A 16,701-nucleotide genomic window follows, 5' to 3' on the forward strand; every position below is an offset into this window, starting at 1 on the left:
AACTAGTAGATAAGTCTGAGGTCACATTTGTACTCAGAAGGATGTCTTTCTGAGTCCATGCCTGGTGCTCTATGCACCATGGCGCCACCTAGCTGCCCCCTCCCATCTTCTATAAGCCCAAACAATGGTGTAATACATTCTGTCTGTTTCCACTGTCCATCACTGGTCCTCTTGGGGTGTTTGGAAAGATGCCAGTCAAGTGAAATGGTCTATGGAAAAGGCATTGCAAACCTTGAAGCCCTTTCCATGCTCCAGTTACGATAATTGTCATCATGCTCCTAACTTGTGCTTCGATCACAGTCCCATGCCCCCTGCTCAAGTTTGAAGTTACCCTTCTCTTTCTCCATTCCTCCCCCTCTCCTTGCTTGTTGCTGTTTGGGGAGCTGTGTGCTTTGATGGCTCTTTGTATTCATGGATTCACTTATCACAGTAGGCACCTAATACACACAAATCGATTGACTGACTACAATTACAGAAAAAGTTAGCTGTAGAGTTGTATGGTGAATAGGGTGCTGAACTTTAAAAATTATTTTTACCCTGAACTTAAGAAATAAAACAAGCATTTCCATAACAGTAGAACAGAAAAAACCAGATTGTACATGAAACTGCAGATGTATTATATACAACTTGCTATTCCTTTTAAATATACAACAAAGTTATCATGTACCTTTTTTCCCCTCCCTCCCTGCAACACCCCAGTCTATGGCTACCATTAGACACAAATATGTATATGTGAGAAGAGGTATTATTGGGAAGCCACAAAGTAGTTAAAAATAATATCTAGCATTTCTATAGTGCATTAAGATTTGCAAAGCACCTTACATATGTAACCTCATTTGATCTTTACAATAAGCCTGAGAGGTTAACTATTAGAACTGTCTCTGACAGATAAGGAAACTGAGGCAGAAAGAGGTTAAATTATTGGTCCATTGTCACCCAGCTAATAAATGTCTGAGTCAGGATTTGAACCCTGGTCTTCCTGACTCCAAGTTCAGCACCCTTACTATACCACTCTACAGTTCTAAAATAATAATAATTCTATCTTTAGGGCTCATAAGTCATCAGATTACTGAGTCAAAGACCATGAAGTTTTGTACCTCTTACCATTTATTTTATGTAGGTTGTTTAGCAGTGAAAACAGGGATGCTAATCAGAAAGTTCAGGTTTATTCTAAGCTTGGCAGGTCAGACTGTTCTAAGTGTATGACCTAGGTTATAGGCATGTCCCTTAATGTAAGCATAAAACTATGCAATCAGGCCAATGGCAGGGGTGCTGGGGATGGGGTGTCTCATGACTCTCTCCCCTTCTCCCCACCCCCAAGGTGGCAGGCGGCTGCCCTGCTCCTCATACAGACATTACCCTGCAGTACTGGGGCATCGAGTCAGATTTATTGACAGGATGAAATCCAGTGACAACATTCCCTCTGTGTCTCTACAGTTTGTGAGTAGAAACTGAGTCTCTGGCCTTGCTCTTGGCCAGCTACTTAAGAAAAAGTAAAAAATTCCATAACTTCCAGAGATCATAAACACAAGTGAGACTGGACAGAAGGAAGGCTACAGGGATATTGCTAAGGAGTCAGCTTCCAAGGCGCCATGGATACTTGCTTTTTCAGTTGTAAAAGAATTCTCCCATGTAGCTATCTCTCCCTTCCTCCCTCTCTCCCTCCCTCTCTCTCTCTCTCCCTCCCTCCCTCTCTCTCTCTCTCTCTCTCTCTCTCTCTCTCTCTCTCTCTCTCTCTGTTGCAGGAGTGTTGAAAGGTAGGGGATAGGAACAAGTGTGAGTGATAACAGCAGACATTTGAAAGGTCAGAGATTTTAATCCTGGATGAGCCTTCCAGTTTTGACATCTCATTTGTTCTTCCCCTTGGGGAAATAGCTACTTTAGTCCAGTCTGCTTTGTCAGCTCCCAAAACTCCATTCTGAGAGTCCTCGGCTTGTCTGAGATGGAGCATCTCTTCGAGGCGACAGAGGCAACCACCAGTTGTGGCTCCTGTCAAAGAGGGAAGGGATTTTCCTACCTTGTGCTCACTGGATGTAGTAAACACTGGCAAGGTTCAACATTTACTGGAAATCAAGTTGGGATTTTAAGAGGGGGGATGGAGGAGTTCCAGGCCAGATTATGGCTGTTTAAAAAAAGTTTTGTGCAGAGGTCGAGAACTTGGTCACCCAGCGGTGTAGGCCAAAACAACCAAATGATCTACTACTGATTTCCTTTTATGTTCTTTTTTGTTGCTTAGGGCTGACTTTCTTTCATTTGCCTCCAACTTGTATGAATCCCAGTTTTAGAAGTCTCTTCCCTCTCTCAGCTGCCTTCCACTTCAAATAATCTCTTACAGAGAGAACAAATTGCTGTTTTTAACTTGAATAAGAACTTTAAAAAATTTTTTGGGGGGGAGTTTGTGACCTTGAGTCTTTTTTTTAAAGCTTCCTTTAAAAAATTTATTATTTTGTTTACTCAGATTTTATGATGGGCTTCTCTTGCATATTTAAAAATGTGTATTTTTAGCAAATTCTTGTTCCTAAATTTATTGTGTACCAGACAATATATATATATGATGCATATTTTATATAATATACAGTACACATGTACACATTTCTATAAGTACATATGTGTATGTGTACATATTCACGAACACATGTGCATGCATGCATGCATATATACATATACAAACCTACACATAGAGATGCTAACTGACACCTAGAAGAAGCTAGGTAGAGAGAGAACTGGACCTGGAGTCAGAAAGACATGGTTTTGGGGCAGCTAAATGGTGCAGTGGAAAGAGCTCTGGCCCTGGAGTCAGGAGGACCTGAGTTCAGATCTGGCCTCAGACACTTAACACTTACTGGCTGTGTGACCCTGGGCAGGTCACTTAACCCCAATTGCCTCACAAAAAGAAAGAAAGAAAGAAAGAAAGAAAGAAAGAAAGAAAGAAAGAAAGAAAGAAAGAAAGAAAGAAAGGAAGAAAGGAAGAAAGAAAGAAAAAGAAAAAAAGACATGGGTTAAAATCCAAGTTCATACCTTTACTGTGTGACGCTAAGCAAATCACTTAACCTCTGTCTGCTTCAATTTCTTCATCTATAAAATGGAGATAAATATAGCACCTACCTCACTGGGTAGTTGGGCAGCTAGGTGGCACAATGGATAGAGTCTTGGGTCTGGAATCAGAAAGACTCATCTTTCTTGGTTCACATTGGCTTCAGACATTTACTAGCTGCAAGTCACTTAACTTGCCTTAGTTTCCTCATCTGTAAAATGAGCTGGAGAAGGAAATGGCAAAGCTCTCCAGTATCATGGGCAAGAAAATCCCAAATGGCTCATGAAGAGTCAGACATGATTGAGCCAGGATAAACCAGGGTACTTGTGACTATGAAATAGGATGGGATTTGTAAAATGCTTTGAAAACCTTAAAGTGCAAGGATAATGTTAACTATCATTATTATTTATATGTATTTACATAAAACATACATGTAAATATACACATATTTATGAAATTTCTTCTACCAGTGCAATTATATATATGTTTATATATATATATTTACTCACACATATATCCAGATATGTGTGTATGAGTAAATATACATGATAAAAGGATTTACATCGATATCCATTAATATTTTCTTTTACTAGTGGAGGAAGTTATACAGCAGGGAGTTCTGTGATATCCCCGGTCCCAATATTCACTGACATCTTTCATTTTTTGTACTGTTATATTTCTCCCAGAATCCCTTTCTCTTGTCCCCTGCAAAAACTATTCCATATAACAAATATCAGTTTTGAACACAAAAGAGACAAGAAGAAAAAAATCAGTATAAGTGATGGATACATTGAAACAAAATCTGGAAACCTGTGGCACATGCTATATAGGCTGGGTGATTTCTAAGGACCCTTCCAGCTCTATGATCCCATGAGACCTTTTGTTTTCACACCGAGGTCATATCTGGTTATAACCCTTACCCCAGAACCCACTTTCCCCTGTGCCAAAGAGAAGGGAGAAGGAATTGTGAGGTCCAGGATTTTCAGCTCCCTCTCAATCTCTCTGTAGCCTAGATCCTTTACCCATCTGTAGACACTTGCACCCCTGGGAGGTAGAGGATACTAGGTTGGGAGTTGAAAGACTCTATCTGTTCTCTGGGACCAGTATTTTTTTATTACAGGTACTCAGAGTATAGCTTCCATTTAAAAAACAATTATGGGGGGCAGCTAGGTGGTGCAGTGGATAGAGCACCGGCCCTGGAGTCAGGAGGACCTGAGTTCAAAGCTGGCCTCAGACACTTAACAATTACTAGCTGTGTGATCCTGGGCAAGTCACTTAACCCCAATTGCCTCACTAAAAACAACAACAACAACAACAAAAACCCCAAAACAATGATGGTTTTGTTGGCTTCCCCTTCCAAGTTCACTTTTGAATAGGCAGGGTTTGCAGTTCCATTCAATTCAAGAATTACATATTAAACCCCTATGTTACATGCAAGTTATTGTGATCTAAGTTAGGGATACAAAGACACCCCTTCCTCCCAAAAGGAAGAACCTTTAAGGACCTTTCATATTCTCCTGGGGTGAAGGACAAAGCATATAAATAACTGTAACTGTAACTATAACAATAATCACAATCACAACCACAGCCATAACCAACTATAACTATCATTATAAATATAAATCTGTATATATGTGTGTATATATGTATTATATATGTATAAACAAATACAAAACAGATTCAAAATGACACAGAATCATTTTGAGATAAGAAGGATATTAGTAAATTCCAAAAGTGCCCTTCGGTATAACTCATTTATCATTGTATTAGGCACTCTTTTCTCAGCATCAATTGCTTCTCTGGTTTTGCTTGGAAAGGGGAAAGGATTTGGCACCTGAAGACCAGGGGCTGAATCCTGGCTCTGTGACTCACTACCTCTAGGACCTTGGACAAGTCACTTTCCCACTGGAGGACTCTGTTTCTTCATGGGTAAAATGAGAGGCTTGGATGTGATGATCTCAGCGGGCCTTTCCAGCTCCAAGTCTTGTGTTCCTCCTTTTAGCTAGGAAGGTGGAGCTAGCTTAATAAGTCGAACCTCCCAGAGTCCTCTTGGGAACAGTAGGAAGGATGTGGTTAAAATGAAGTTGATCCCTAGCATCATCATTGGGAAACCAGCCTGGGGTGTATTCTGAACACCACCCTTCCCAACCCCCTCCTAGAGGTTTCTAGCCTGGAATAATCATTAGGAAGATAAAGATAATGAATAGGTCCTCCTACTAGGATTCTGGTGAGATCTCCTGTTTCCCAAAGCAAAAGCCCATTGTGGTAACTTCCTGGTAAGTCAGGAACATGCAAGGCACTGATGGTAGAGAAAGTTAGTAATATAGAACCGTAACTAAAATGGGATGGCTGGGATTTTGCCTAGGGCACGAAAATCTTAAATGGCATTGACAACACAGAACTTCAACTGCACATAGCACCTACTAAATTAAAAGAGGAAGTTAGTTGTCTGGCCAACCCTAGGTGAACTGTTCCCCAAACTGTCCACTACCTGCAGCTTCCTTTGTAGCCCACCCCAAAAGCATTTCAGAGTGCCCCTTTCTGTGTGTGGGGGGGAAGGCAGCTAGTAGAAGTTGCTTGTTGTCGTTTTATGGTGAAGTTTTGTTGGAGATGCTGTCTCCACCTCTCTTCCTAGAGGCCATCAGAATATTAATCTTTCCCCAAGTTATGTCTCCCATTTTCTTTCTTATTCACCTGTAGCAGTCATTGGTTCTACCATAAAACCCACAAAAGACCCTATCTTCAACAAGCTTACATCTTATTCAAATAACCATTTTAATTTGAAGCTGTTTCCTTGATTAAGACCACAGGATGGCCTGCTAGTCTGTAGCTCTTTGAGAAAAGAAGTCCTATGGCCAAGGCAGTAACCTTTGATCTATTTCTCTTTGCCTTGTCTCCTTTGAACTCAGACTCAGGGCTGCCCAAACTGTGAGGATCCCTTAGGTGCAAGCCCCAGAGGTGTCTAGATACAGAAATCTCCCTTGAGAAGACTGTCTCCCTGCAACTCCTAAAAATCCCAAGACTTTTCCTGTGGCATACTAATGAATTAAAATGAAGAAACATTCAGGGGGATCCCGACAGGCCTAGGAGGGCTGTCAGGAGGGCTGAGTGATTTTAGTGGGCGAGCAATATTTTTAAAAAGGGGAAAAAAATTGTCACAAAAACATACAGCTGCCTGGGGAATACAATGCTTGTTGGCTTAGATTAATGACAAGATGAATAAATGGATTGCCTGGTGAAAAGGCGAGGGAGAACAAAAACCAGTTGAAATTGTGGAGGAGGTCTCTTATAAATGAACTGTCAGCCTAAAGAAAGTTAGCGGAGTCTCCTCCTGGAAATGCACTGGGCTGGCGCTTCTAATAAAAATCTGGGTCCTGCAGGAATTAATTACACCCGCCTTACAGCAAAGAATTTCTGGAATTGTGCAATGTGGTGGCACAGACTAGCACGGGTTGCTGTTGCCAATGGGGAAACTGTAGGAAGGTTTAATTCTTTCTTTCTTTCTTTCTTTGGAGGGGGGGATGATATGCAAGATATTATAGTAGCATAATAGCCAGTGAGACGATGAATGATGGTGGCCAACCTTTCTGACAAATGATGCTTTGCATACTTGTAGTTTGAAGTCACTTGACTTTTCATATGCAAAATCTCCTCTTGGAATCTGATTTCCTCGTTATCACAAGGACCTGCCCCGGGGAGTTTAAAAAAAATCGTTTTGGACTGGATTACATGAGGCTCAGATGTGCTTGGCTTTGATTAATCAAACTGCAGAGAAAGCACAAGGTGGCCCCTCATTTACTCTGAGTGGCGGCCATGTCCATCAACTCCCAGTGGAAGCCTGCTTCCTTACCGACCCATTTTCTGTTGGCCTGACCAAAATATCTTTTTAATTAAAGCTCGGTGCTACCCATGCCTGGCGAAGCAACTCAAAAGCATGCCATGTGGAGCGGGCATTATTGCTTATTAGTCATCTCGCCTTACTTCAATGCGATTCTGGGCTGCGATTTATGATGAGTAAGGACTTTGTCCTAGGCAGGGTTACGTAGTTGCTACACTGTTGTGTTTGGAGTCCAGCACTTAGTGGGTCCTTAAAAAATGTTCACTGACTGTGAGCAAGTCACTTAACTTGCCCGTGAGTTGTACGAAGATATGAGCTGTTTCTCTATCCCCAGGGCACAGTGCCTGATCCGTAGGAAGTGCTTAATAAATGCTTATTGACTTGTTGCCTTGACCTCTCCTTTACTTTTTAGTTCCAAGAGTTGATGCCACCTTTCCTATGATCAATCTCTCCAGCCTCTTCCTCTTTGCTTTTTAAAGATCTCTTTAAAATCTCAAGCATTTGTTTTCCTAAGGGCATATAAATGGTTCCTCCTTAGGGTGCTGCATGTGGAGTCTGGGTTCAGACTAGATTCATAACCCACCTCTGGCTCTAGCTGTTCGACCCTAGGCGAGTCACTTAAATTTCCTCTCTGAACCTTAGTAATTTCATCTGTAAAATGGGATAATAAATCTATTAACTACCTCTCAAGGGTGTTGTGAGGATATGGGTAAGATGCTTTGTACACCTTAGAGCTCTCTAATGTCAGATATTATCACTGTTATTTCTTTTCTTCTTCTTCTTCTTCTTCTTCTTCTTCTTCTTCTTCTTCTTCTTCTTCTTCTTCTCCTCCTCCTCCTCCTTGGTTAAGTGACTTACCCAGGGTCACACAGCTAGTAAGTGTCAAGTGTCTGAGGCCGGATTTGAACTCAGGTCCTCCTGAATCCAGGGCCAGTGCTCTATCCACTGTGCCATCTAGCTGCCCCTATCATTGTTATTTCTACTGGGTCTTTGAATGATGTGAATGCCTAAGGCAGTGCAACCGGAATGAATGATTCTAATGTCCAGAGCTGTGCAATCTGAATGAATGATTCTAATGTCCAGGGCAGCACGAACTGAATGAATGATTCTAATGTCCCGAGAAGTGCAAGGTGAATGAATGATTCGAATGCCCAGGGTAGTATAAGGTGAATGAATGATTCGAATGTCCAATACAGTGCAACCTGAATGGTGAAGAGCCTTGAATTCATGATACATGAAGATGAGTTGAAGGAATTTGGGGCAGGTGGAGAAAAGACTGGGGTAGGGAGGGACATAATAGGCATCTCCAAATATTTGAAGGGTTGGCATAGGAAAGAGGGGTTTGATTTGATCTGTTTGAAGGGCAGAACTAGGAATAATGGGCACAGATTCCAAGGAAGCCAATTTGGGATTGGTGTCAGGACTTCCTAACCAGTGGAGCTCTCCAATTTATGCTGTCCACAAACATTTATTAAGCACCTGCTATGTTCAGTCACTGTGTCAGGTGCAGGCAAGGGCAGCCATATACAAGGTGTGCTCAGTCTTTGTTGTTGTTGTTGTGGTCGTTTCAATTGTGTCTGACTCTCCATGACCCTGTTTGGGGTTTTCTTGGCAAAGTTACTGCAGTGGTGTGCCATTTCCTTCTTCTTGTTTATTTTACAGATGAGAAAACTGAGGCAAACAGGGTTAAGTGACACACAGCTAAGAAGTGTCTGAAGATACTCAGATTTAAATTCAAGTCCATTCAAGTCCTCTCCATTCAAAGGCTTAGGACAGATTTAATCTTTAATACCCAATTAAGCTTAAAATTGCTCTAGGACTGGGGATACCCTCTGTAAGTGCATACAGAATAAATACAAATAAATAAGAAAGTAGTTGGATATAAGGTAATTAGAGAGGGAGGGCACTAGCAGAAGGTGGCCTCTGGGCTGCATCTGAAGAGACCAGTGGGATCTGTGGGGAAATGAGGAGTGAGTGCATTCCTGGTTTGGGGGATGGACCCAAAGAATGGAGATAGAAGACAATAAGGAGGGTAGCAGAGAGAAAGCCCAAAGTGGAATGGGTTTTCTGAGAGCTTAGTAGACCTCCTAAATAGAGGCCTTTAAATGGAAGTTGGGTGAATACTTATGAGGGATGTTGTAATGGGGATTCTTTTTGGGTATGGGTTGCCTAGGCTACCAAGGTCCCCTCCAGCTTGGAACTTCTATGACTGTGTTTCATACTCACAATATGAAATGAAGGGGAGAAAATTTTTCTCAAGAGGAAAATGAAAACGTTGCTACTTTTGGCAAGAAGACTTGCATCTATTTGGATTCTGATGGGCTAGGTAGTGTAGTGGTTAGAGTGCTGGGCCTGCAATCAGGAAGATCTGAGTTCAAATCAGACCTCTAACATTTACTAGCTGTTTGACCCTGGGCATGTAAGTCACTTAATTTCAGTCTGCCTCAGTTTCCTCAAATATAAAATGAAGATAGCAGCAGCAATAACAACAACAATAACACCACCACCTCCCTCCCAGGCTTGTTGTGGGCCTTGATGAAATAATATTTGGAAAGAGCATGATGCAATGCCTGGCATATAGTAGGCACTTAATAAATGTGTGTTTATTCCTTCCTTCCTCTAACTCTGTCTATTTCTCTCACAGTGACAATCTGTACCAAATGACCTCGCAGCTAGAATGCATGACCTGGAATCAGATGAACCTAGGGGCCACACTGAAGGGGTAAGGTTGGACCTCTCACAGTCCTCTCTCAAGTGATTGTTCAGTGATAATAACTTGGATTTGTCTGACCCGCTTTTAAGGTAATGGTGGGCACAGTAAATAAAAAGTCAGGCAACAATTGTGGTATTAAGTTGCCTTTCTTTGTGTATAAGGTATTTTCTTTTTTGTTGTTGATCTTTGCAGATAATTTCAAGATTGGAGGAAAATAAACTGCTTTTTGGGGTCTAATGTACAATATTTTTCCTGTGCTGTGGGTTTGGTAACAAAAATTTAACATTCAATGTGGTCATTTCGTATTAAATGCCTCGGAGTTCTCCAAACTTTTGTTCATTCAACTGATTTCCCCCGAATGTTCACATTTTGGAGGAAATGCTATTTACAGATGGTATCCATTATACTTATCAAGAAATGCTTTAAGTGTACAAAGTCCAGGCCCCAAATTTGTATTTGAGTGATGATGCTTTGGACAGACGACAGCCAGCTCTTGCTTGAGAATGGTCCCACCAACAGGCATTCACCCTGACTAATATTCTACTACACTAGGGAATGTATTACCTGTCTGATGACAGGCCCTAAGGTCACTTCAGCACCCACAGGAAGACAAGTAATTCGGTTTTAGCTAGCAGGAGAAAGCTCTTTCAAAGTCCCTTACATCCTTACAATAGATGCTAGAACAAGGAAGGGTACAGAAATCAGACCTTACAGAGCTGGGGCAGTTACTGAATTCCTTTGAGATGCTCTATCATCTTTGCATCTCTTAAGAAAATGTTGACTCCCTGTTGGATTTCTAGGTAGGGTGGCTTACCTACCACCATGCATGCGCCATCCCCACCCCACCTCTTCTTCTTCTCTTCTAGACCTGCTGCTGGCAACTCCAGCTCATTGAAATGGACAGAAGGGCAAAGCAAGTGAGTGGCTGATACTCTGGTTTCCAAAAGTAATGGTGCTGCCATTGGCATATGGCACTAGGAGCATCACAGAAGTCCAAGCTGATGGAGGATGATCAGGGACAGTGCCCTGGGGCCACTGGGGATGGGGCCAAAACCCAGTATCTTGTTCTTTTTCTTCTCCTTGATTTATGATTGCTGTGGGAGAATTTAGATGGTATAAGACCTGAGATACCCAGTCCTGGAATGTGACTGTGTGCCTCTTGTAGAGTCCAGTAGATGGCTCATTACTTTTCTTCATCTGTATTTCACAACTACGCTCATTTTGTGGCATTCTGCTTTTTCCTTTTAGACCTACCAGTTATGGAGCGTACACTGCATGCTACATGCTGAGCTCTGTATTTTTCTCCATTCCCTTTTATTCTCCTTCCTTTAAAGTTTCTTAGGGTGAATCATTGGACTTCTGTAAGGTTCCACCAAGACCTATATCTTTTAAACCCCAATGATTATGCCTTCTTCAGCCCCTGTCCCTAAGACTATCCCTGTGGATTATTTTCTCTCTCTTTCCATTCCCAGAGCCCAGGCCCATCTCCTCCTTTTCTTTCACCCAACCTTGGTTTCTGGTATGTCAACAGTTTGCCTGATATTAGGGCTGGCATTTTGGATCTTGCACCCACCAATGACTTGCTGCCAAAGACTTCTCCATTTCCCAGGGCTGCTTGCGATCAGTTAGGAACACCCTTACCTCCTTTTTCTGTATGTTGGTTGTGGTGGTATCAAGTTTTCTTTTGCCTTTAATAAAGCATCTTACCCTCCTCCAAATCTCACTGGTCTGCTGTTGACAATTTCAGAATTCTCTCTATTGTGTCTCTTTTCCTTTTATCTTAGATGTCCCTGCTTCCCCACACTGACCATTCTTTCTCTTCTTTGGAATCTCTTAGTTGACCTCTTTCCCCTTTGGTCTTTTCTTCTACTTGGGGTTTAAGAATTATCCTATTTCCCCTTAAATCAAATCTATTCCACAGAACATTCTGAAGGTCAGTGTGAAGTGTTCCATGTTTTCCATATGTTATACTTCCCAAAACCATTCAGGACTTTTAAAAAAACCATACCATACAAGGGATTTTTGGAAATTTGCAAAAGTAAAAAGTAGGAAAGCAGGTGGGCGTGGAACTACCAAGAAATTCAGTAACAAAAAAAAAATCACTGCTATGATGTAATATTTGACCAATTGGATATAATATCTATTGAAGTAATTCAATAAGGCTTGTCATACACACGTACATATATACACACATATATGCGAGTATACATGTATGACAAGTCCTATTGAATATGTATGTATGTCTATATATGTGTGTATATATATAGTGAAGCACAGAATCTTCAGCAAATCTTAAAGAATTATTTAATTGTAATTATTATTCGTTATGATTACATAATAATTATATTATTAATAACTATATAAGAATGTTTATTATAATTATGTTGACAATATTTATTATAATCACATAACCCTAATTATATTGATAGTATTTATTGGTATTATTATAATGCACAATTATATAATATTATAATTATATAATTAAAATGATAAATGTTGCTATTGTTATAATTGCCTTCTTCTACACTACCTACTATACTTCTATACTTCTTCTATACTACAGAGGAAAAGGCTTAGGGTTTTAAAAGCCCATTTGATCGATGCTTTGTCTTTATGCCATAGTTCTTCCTCTCTCCATATTTCTCTCTCCAGACCAAACTCATCGGTGGGTTAAATACGTAAAGTACTATTGAAATGAAAGATGATTCCTGTACACCTACTGTGTTCAGAAGCCATAGATTCCTAAGAGGGTTAGGTGACTTGCTAGTAAGTGTCAAGTGTCTGAGGCAGGATTTGAACTCAGGTCCTCCTGAATCCAGGGCCAGTGCTTTATCCACTGCACCACCTAGCTGGCCCCACTACTCCTATTTCTTTCTTTCTTTCTTTCTTTTTTTTTCACTCCTATTTTTATTTTGAAAATTACATATTTGCCTTACAAAAGCTGGGATACCAAGGGAGAAGATCAAAGGCAATTGTCTGCACAATCCTGATAGGGAAAAAAGAAATCTGATTTGGCCAGTTAATTGGTCCAGTTCAGCTCTTTGTTTTGGCTGTGGAGATCTTGTCGTAAACATTTACTGCCTACGATATTGAATGCAAAAGCTCATCTCCCTTGGTGCTCCAGCAATATCTTTTTGGATAAAAGTATGTATCAGATAACCGCTGTGAAGAACGTCAGAGGCACTTGTCTCTAGAAAATAAACACAATTTTAGCCTGTGACTTGGGTTTTAAAATAGGTGTTTGAAATAGTTGGAATATTTGAAGAGGGAGAGAATCCACTTGAGCCAGGGGAACATGGGAGTGTACATGTAAGAGGTGGTACTCAAATTGAGCCGTACCGGAAGATGATAAGTGTTCTAAAAGGCAGGAATGAGCATGTAGTACATGGTGAGTACTGTACATGGGCCAGCCATGTGAGTACACAGAAGAGGCAGGAAAGACGACTGGCAAGTTTGGGAAATAATCTGGCTGGGATATGGAATGCCTGTAGAGGAATAATGTGAAATAAATCTGGAAAGGTTGGATGGAGTCCAGCTGAGGAAGGGCATCAGTGCCAAGCCTAGGAATTTGTATTTTATGCTAGAGACAACGGGGTGAGGAGGGGAATGACAAATAAATGGCTTGAGAAATGCCTGTTGATCCATTAATTGATTGATGGTTCAACCTGTCTGCCCCTGGAAGCCAGGAACAGACATTTCTTGTGGCTGCTAATGTAGAATATGCTATTTCCAACTGAATTCAAGAAAGGCCCAAGATACTTTGGGAGGCTCATCGACTTCCGCAACCCCACCAAAACATCATTTGGTTGTTAAAAGCAGGACTCTTAAGGAAAAACACATTCCAAAGGGATTGGTTCTGTAGTACCAGCCACCATTATGTTCAATTTAGAAACAACAATACTTTGCTTTTCTGGCCAATTTGAAATTTAAAAAAGGAATCATCTTTCCTTCATTTTCTTCATAGCTTCTGGTTTCTAAAAGATTTAAAAAAAAGCACAGGCTGTTAAACTAACACAGTTAGACGCTGTTTTGTCTTTTCTGGAGAAAATATCCTGCAAAATGGAGAAACACATCAACCTTGACTGGGGTCCAAGCTATTAAAATGAGGAAGAGGTTATACTCCAGGGACTTGAGAAGGGGGAGTGGGAAATCGAACACAATGGAAATATGGACGGAGTATGGAGCAGAACAAATGTTCCCTTGCGTGTCCAAGAAGTTCCCAGGCTGTTAGGAGCACAGAGTATTTGACCTGTGGATGCTTTCAAGGAGGAAAGAAAAGAATGAGAGCGGGGGGGGAGAGAGAGAGAGAGAGAGAGAGAGAGAGAGAGAGAGAGAGAGAGAGAGAGAGAGAGAGAGAGAGAGAAATCAAGAAGATGAGTGATCTATGGTAAAAACAAGGCTGACGTTTTGGTAGGGCCAAGATTGTAGAATCTGTAGAAAATCAGCACTAGACATGGTCTCATCACTGAGAATCTTTGCCAAAAGAGTTATCTGTCTCCTCTGGCCAAGAGTTACAATACGCAGCCCAGCACCTCCAGTCTCAGACTCTGTGAACATAAGGTACCCTTCCAAGAGATTTACATCTTGAAAATGAATGGCCTGTTTCTAAGTGGCTCCTGAGGGGCTTTGGGCTTGAGATGCAAGGCAAAGATGGAGAAGTGTTTTCCTCGATGAAAATCCACACCCCCGACTCCCCTCTTTCCTCCATAGTCCTTGAATTCTCTTCTAATGCTGTTCTGTTTGGTCTTGGGTTCTTCATTAATTATCTTCTTGTCTTCGGCTTGGCTGAGGTCTGTTAACCATAATGTGGAGAACAAAGGACAAGACTCTTGGGTTTATGGGATAGGAAATGGCCAGTTATGATTTAATGCTGAATCCCTTGTTCCTCTCACTTACAGTAGACTAATTCAGTAGCTTCTCCAGCCCACCCCCCCACTTCTCTCTTTTCTGTTTCTCCCACTTTGCTCCCCATTTTCACTCATTCCTTTCTGGGCTCTTATTCAGTTTAGACTATTTGCCCCATTTAGACAATTTATCCCAACAAACATTATTACACAAACTATTAATGACTTCTCATTTTAAATAATTTGACAAGACTTCCAAAGTTTGCTAACACTTTCCAGGCGGTTTTAAACCTTATTTCTTCTTTTTAAAAATAATATTTTATTCCCCCCATTACATGTTAAAATAATTTTAAGATTTGTTTTATTTTAAGTTTTGAGTTCCAAATTATATTCCCTTGCTCCCCTTTCCATCTCCCTGAGATGGTAAGCAATCTGATATAGGTTCTACATGTGCAATCATGTGAAACATTTCCATATTAGTCATTTTGTACAACTAGACTAGAATAAAACAAAACAAGACAAAACAAAAGAATGAAAGAGATAAAATAGTATGCTTAAGTGTGACAATTTCAGTTTTTTCTCTGGAGGCAGATAACATATTTTATTATGAGCCCTTTGGGATCGTCTTAGATCATTGTCTTGCTAAGAATAACTAAGTCATTCACAATCCATCATACAATATTGCTGTTACTGTATACAGTGTTCTCCTGGTTCTGCTCACTGCACTTTGTTCATGTAAGTCTTTTTAGGTTTTTCTGAAATCTGCCAGCTCATCATTTCTTATCCCACTCAGCAACTTTTCAGCTGTGTGACCTTGGTCATATCACTTAAATTGAGGGAGTTGGAGAAGACCTCTAAGATTCCACCCAGGTTCAAGTCCTAGGATCTCTTAGACCAAAGTTAGATACCTGTTTCTTCCTTTCAAACCTTCCTAAAGACTTATCAGCAGGAAGCATGCTGTGTATGTTTCAGTGGAATAATTTAAAGTATCATTTTTTGCCTTTAGGAACAATGCAGGTAGAGGAGGCACTGCAAAAAATGGTCCCCCAAACAGACATTCTACAGCAGTGATGTTAAAATTGATTTAGAAAGCCACATAGTAGCATTATTTATGTTCTGTTGGATTATTCTTTATTTTGTTAAACATTTCCCAATTACATTTTAATTTGGTTGGGGGGTGGGTGGGGAGTGTTGCCACATATATCAACTATGTTTGACATCTCTGTACAGAACAGCTGTTAGATTATTTTTACTCCTCCTCCCCCTCTCCCCCTTGCTAAGTGAGTAGGGACGTTCATTTTTTCTTCATTTCCAACTTCCTGATTTCCATGTGAAATAGGTATATGATAGTTCAAAGGACAAGTTGGTGAGTTTGGGGGAGGGGCTCCTTCCACATGGCAAGCAGAATCATCACAAAATTTGCCATCTTTACTTTAGATTTCCATCCTAGTCAAGCACCACCCCCTTCTTTATCCAATTCAATTCCAGAAACATGTGTTATGTGTGGCACTGTGATAAGTACTGGGGATGCAAAGATCAAAACTAAAACAAAAATACTCCCAGCCCTCAAAGACTTTATTCTATTTGGGGGATCCTTTACAACATAAAGTATAAAGTAATTTCACAAAGAGGGTGGGGTGTTGGATTTGGAGGCAGGAGAGCCTCAGTTTCCTCATTTGTAAAATGAGAACATTGGATTAGATGATATCTATGGTTCTTTCCACCCCAATATCCAATCAATTGCCAAGTCTTGTCAGTTCCACTTTCATAGCATTTCCCTTGTCTGTTTCCTTTCTCTCCCTCTACAACCAACCTAGTAAAAGCCTTTGTCACCTCTTTCCTGGACTATCACGATTGTCTTCTGATTGTCCTCCTTGCATCTAGTCTCTTTCTCCCTGCTCCAATCGATCCCCTACACAGATTCATAAAATCCCAGGTCTGTTCATTCCACTCCCCCCACTGAAGAAGATCCAATGATTCTCTTTTGTTTTTTAGGATGAAATGCAAATTTTTCTAGTTGACATTTCACAGTCAAGTTCCAGCCTATTTTTCCAGCCTCACAGAGAACAGCAAAGAGAAAAAGAGAGACAGAGACACACACACACACACACACACACAGAGGAATAGAAAGAAGGAAAGAGAGATATAGGTACGAATGGGGAAAGGACAGAGAGAGAAACAGAGAGACAGAGATAGGAAAGGAGGAAGGAAAAGAGAGATATGGATATAAATGGGGAAGAGAGAGAGAAAAGGAGGGAAAGAGAGAAGTATA

General features: G+C 40.8%; 1 protein-coding gene across 3 annotated transcripts in view; it reads left to right on the forward strand.

Moving 5' to 3' along the window:
- The window catches only part of WT1 (WT1 transcription factor), a 64,766-nt gene that overhangs the window by 18,635 nt on the left and 29,430 nt on the right, over positions 1-16,701 (forward strand). For 2 of the 3 annotated variants that reach the window (XM_043971718.1, XM_043971717.1), the window contains one exon: positions 9,517-9,594. The exons of the other annotated variant lie outside the window; for it this stretch is intronic. In XM_043971718.1, coding sequence (XP_043827653.1) covers positions 9,517-9,594 — 78 coding nt within the window. The remainder of the gene's footprint in view (positions 1-9,516; positions 9,595-16,701) is intronic. 3 annotated transcript variants of the gene reach the window in all.

This window comes from Dromiciops gliroides, chromosome 6, assembly GCF_019393635.1.
Source record: "Dromiciops gliroides isolate mDroGli1 chromosome 6, mDroGli1.pri, whole genome shotgun sequence".
Taxonomy (NCBI): Eukaryota; Metazoa; Chordata; class Mammalia; order Microbiotheria; family Microbiotheriidae; genus Dromiciops; species Dromiciops gliroides.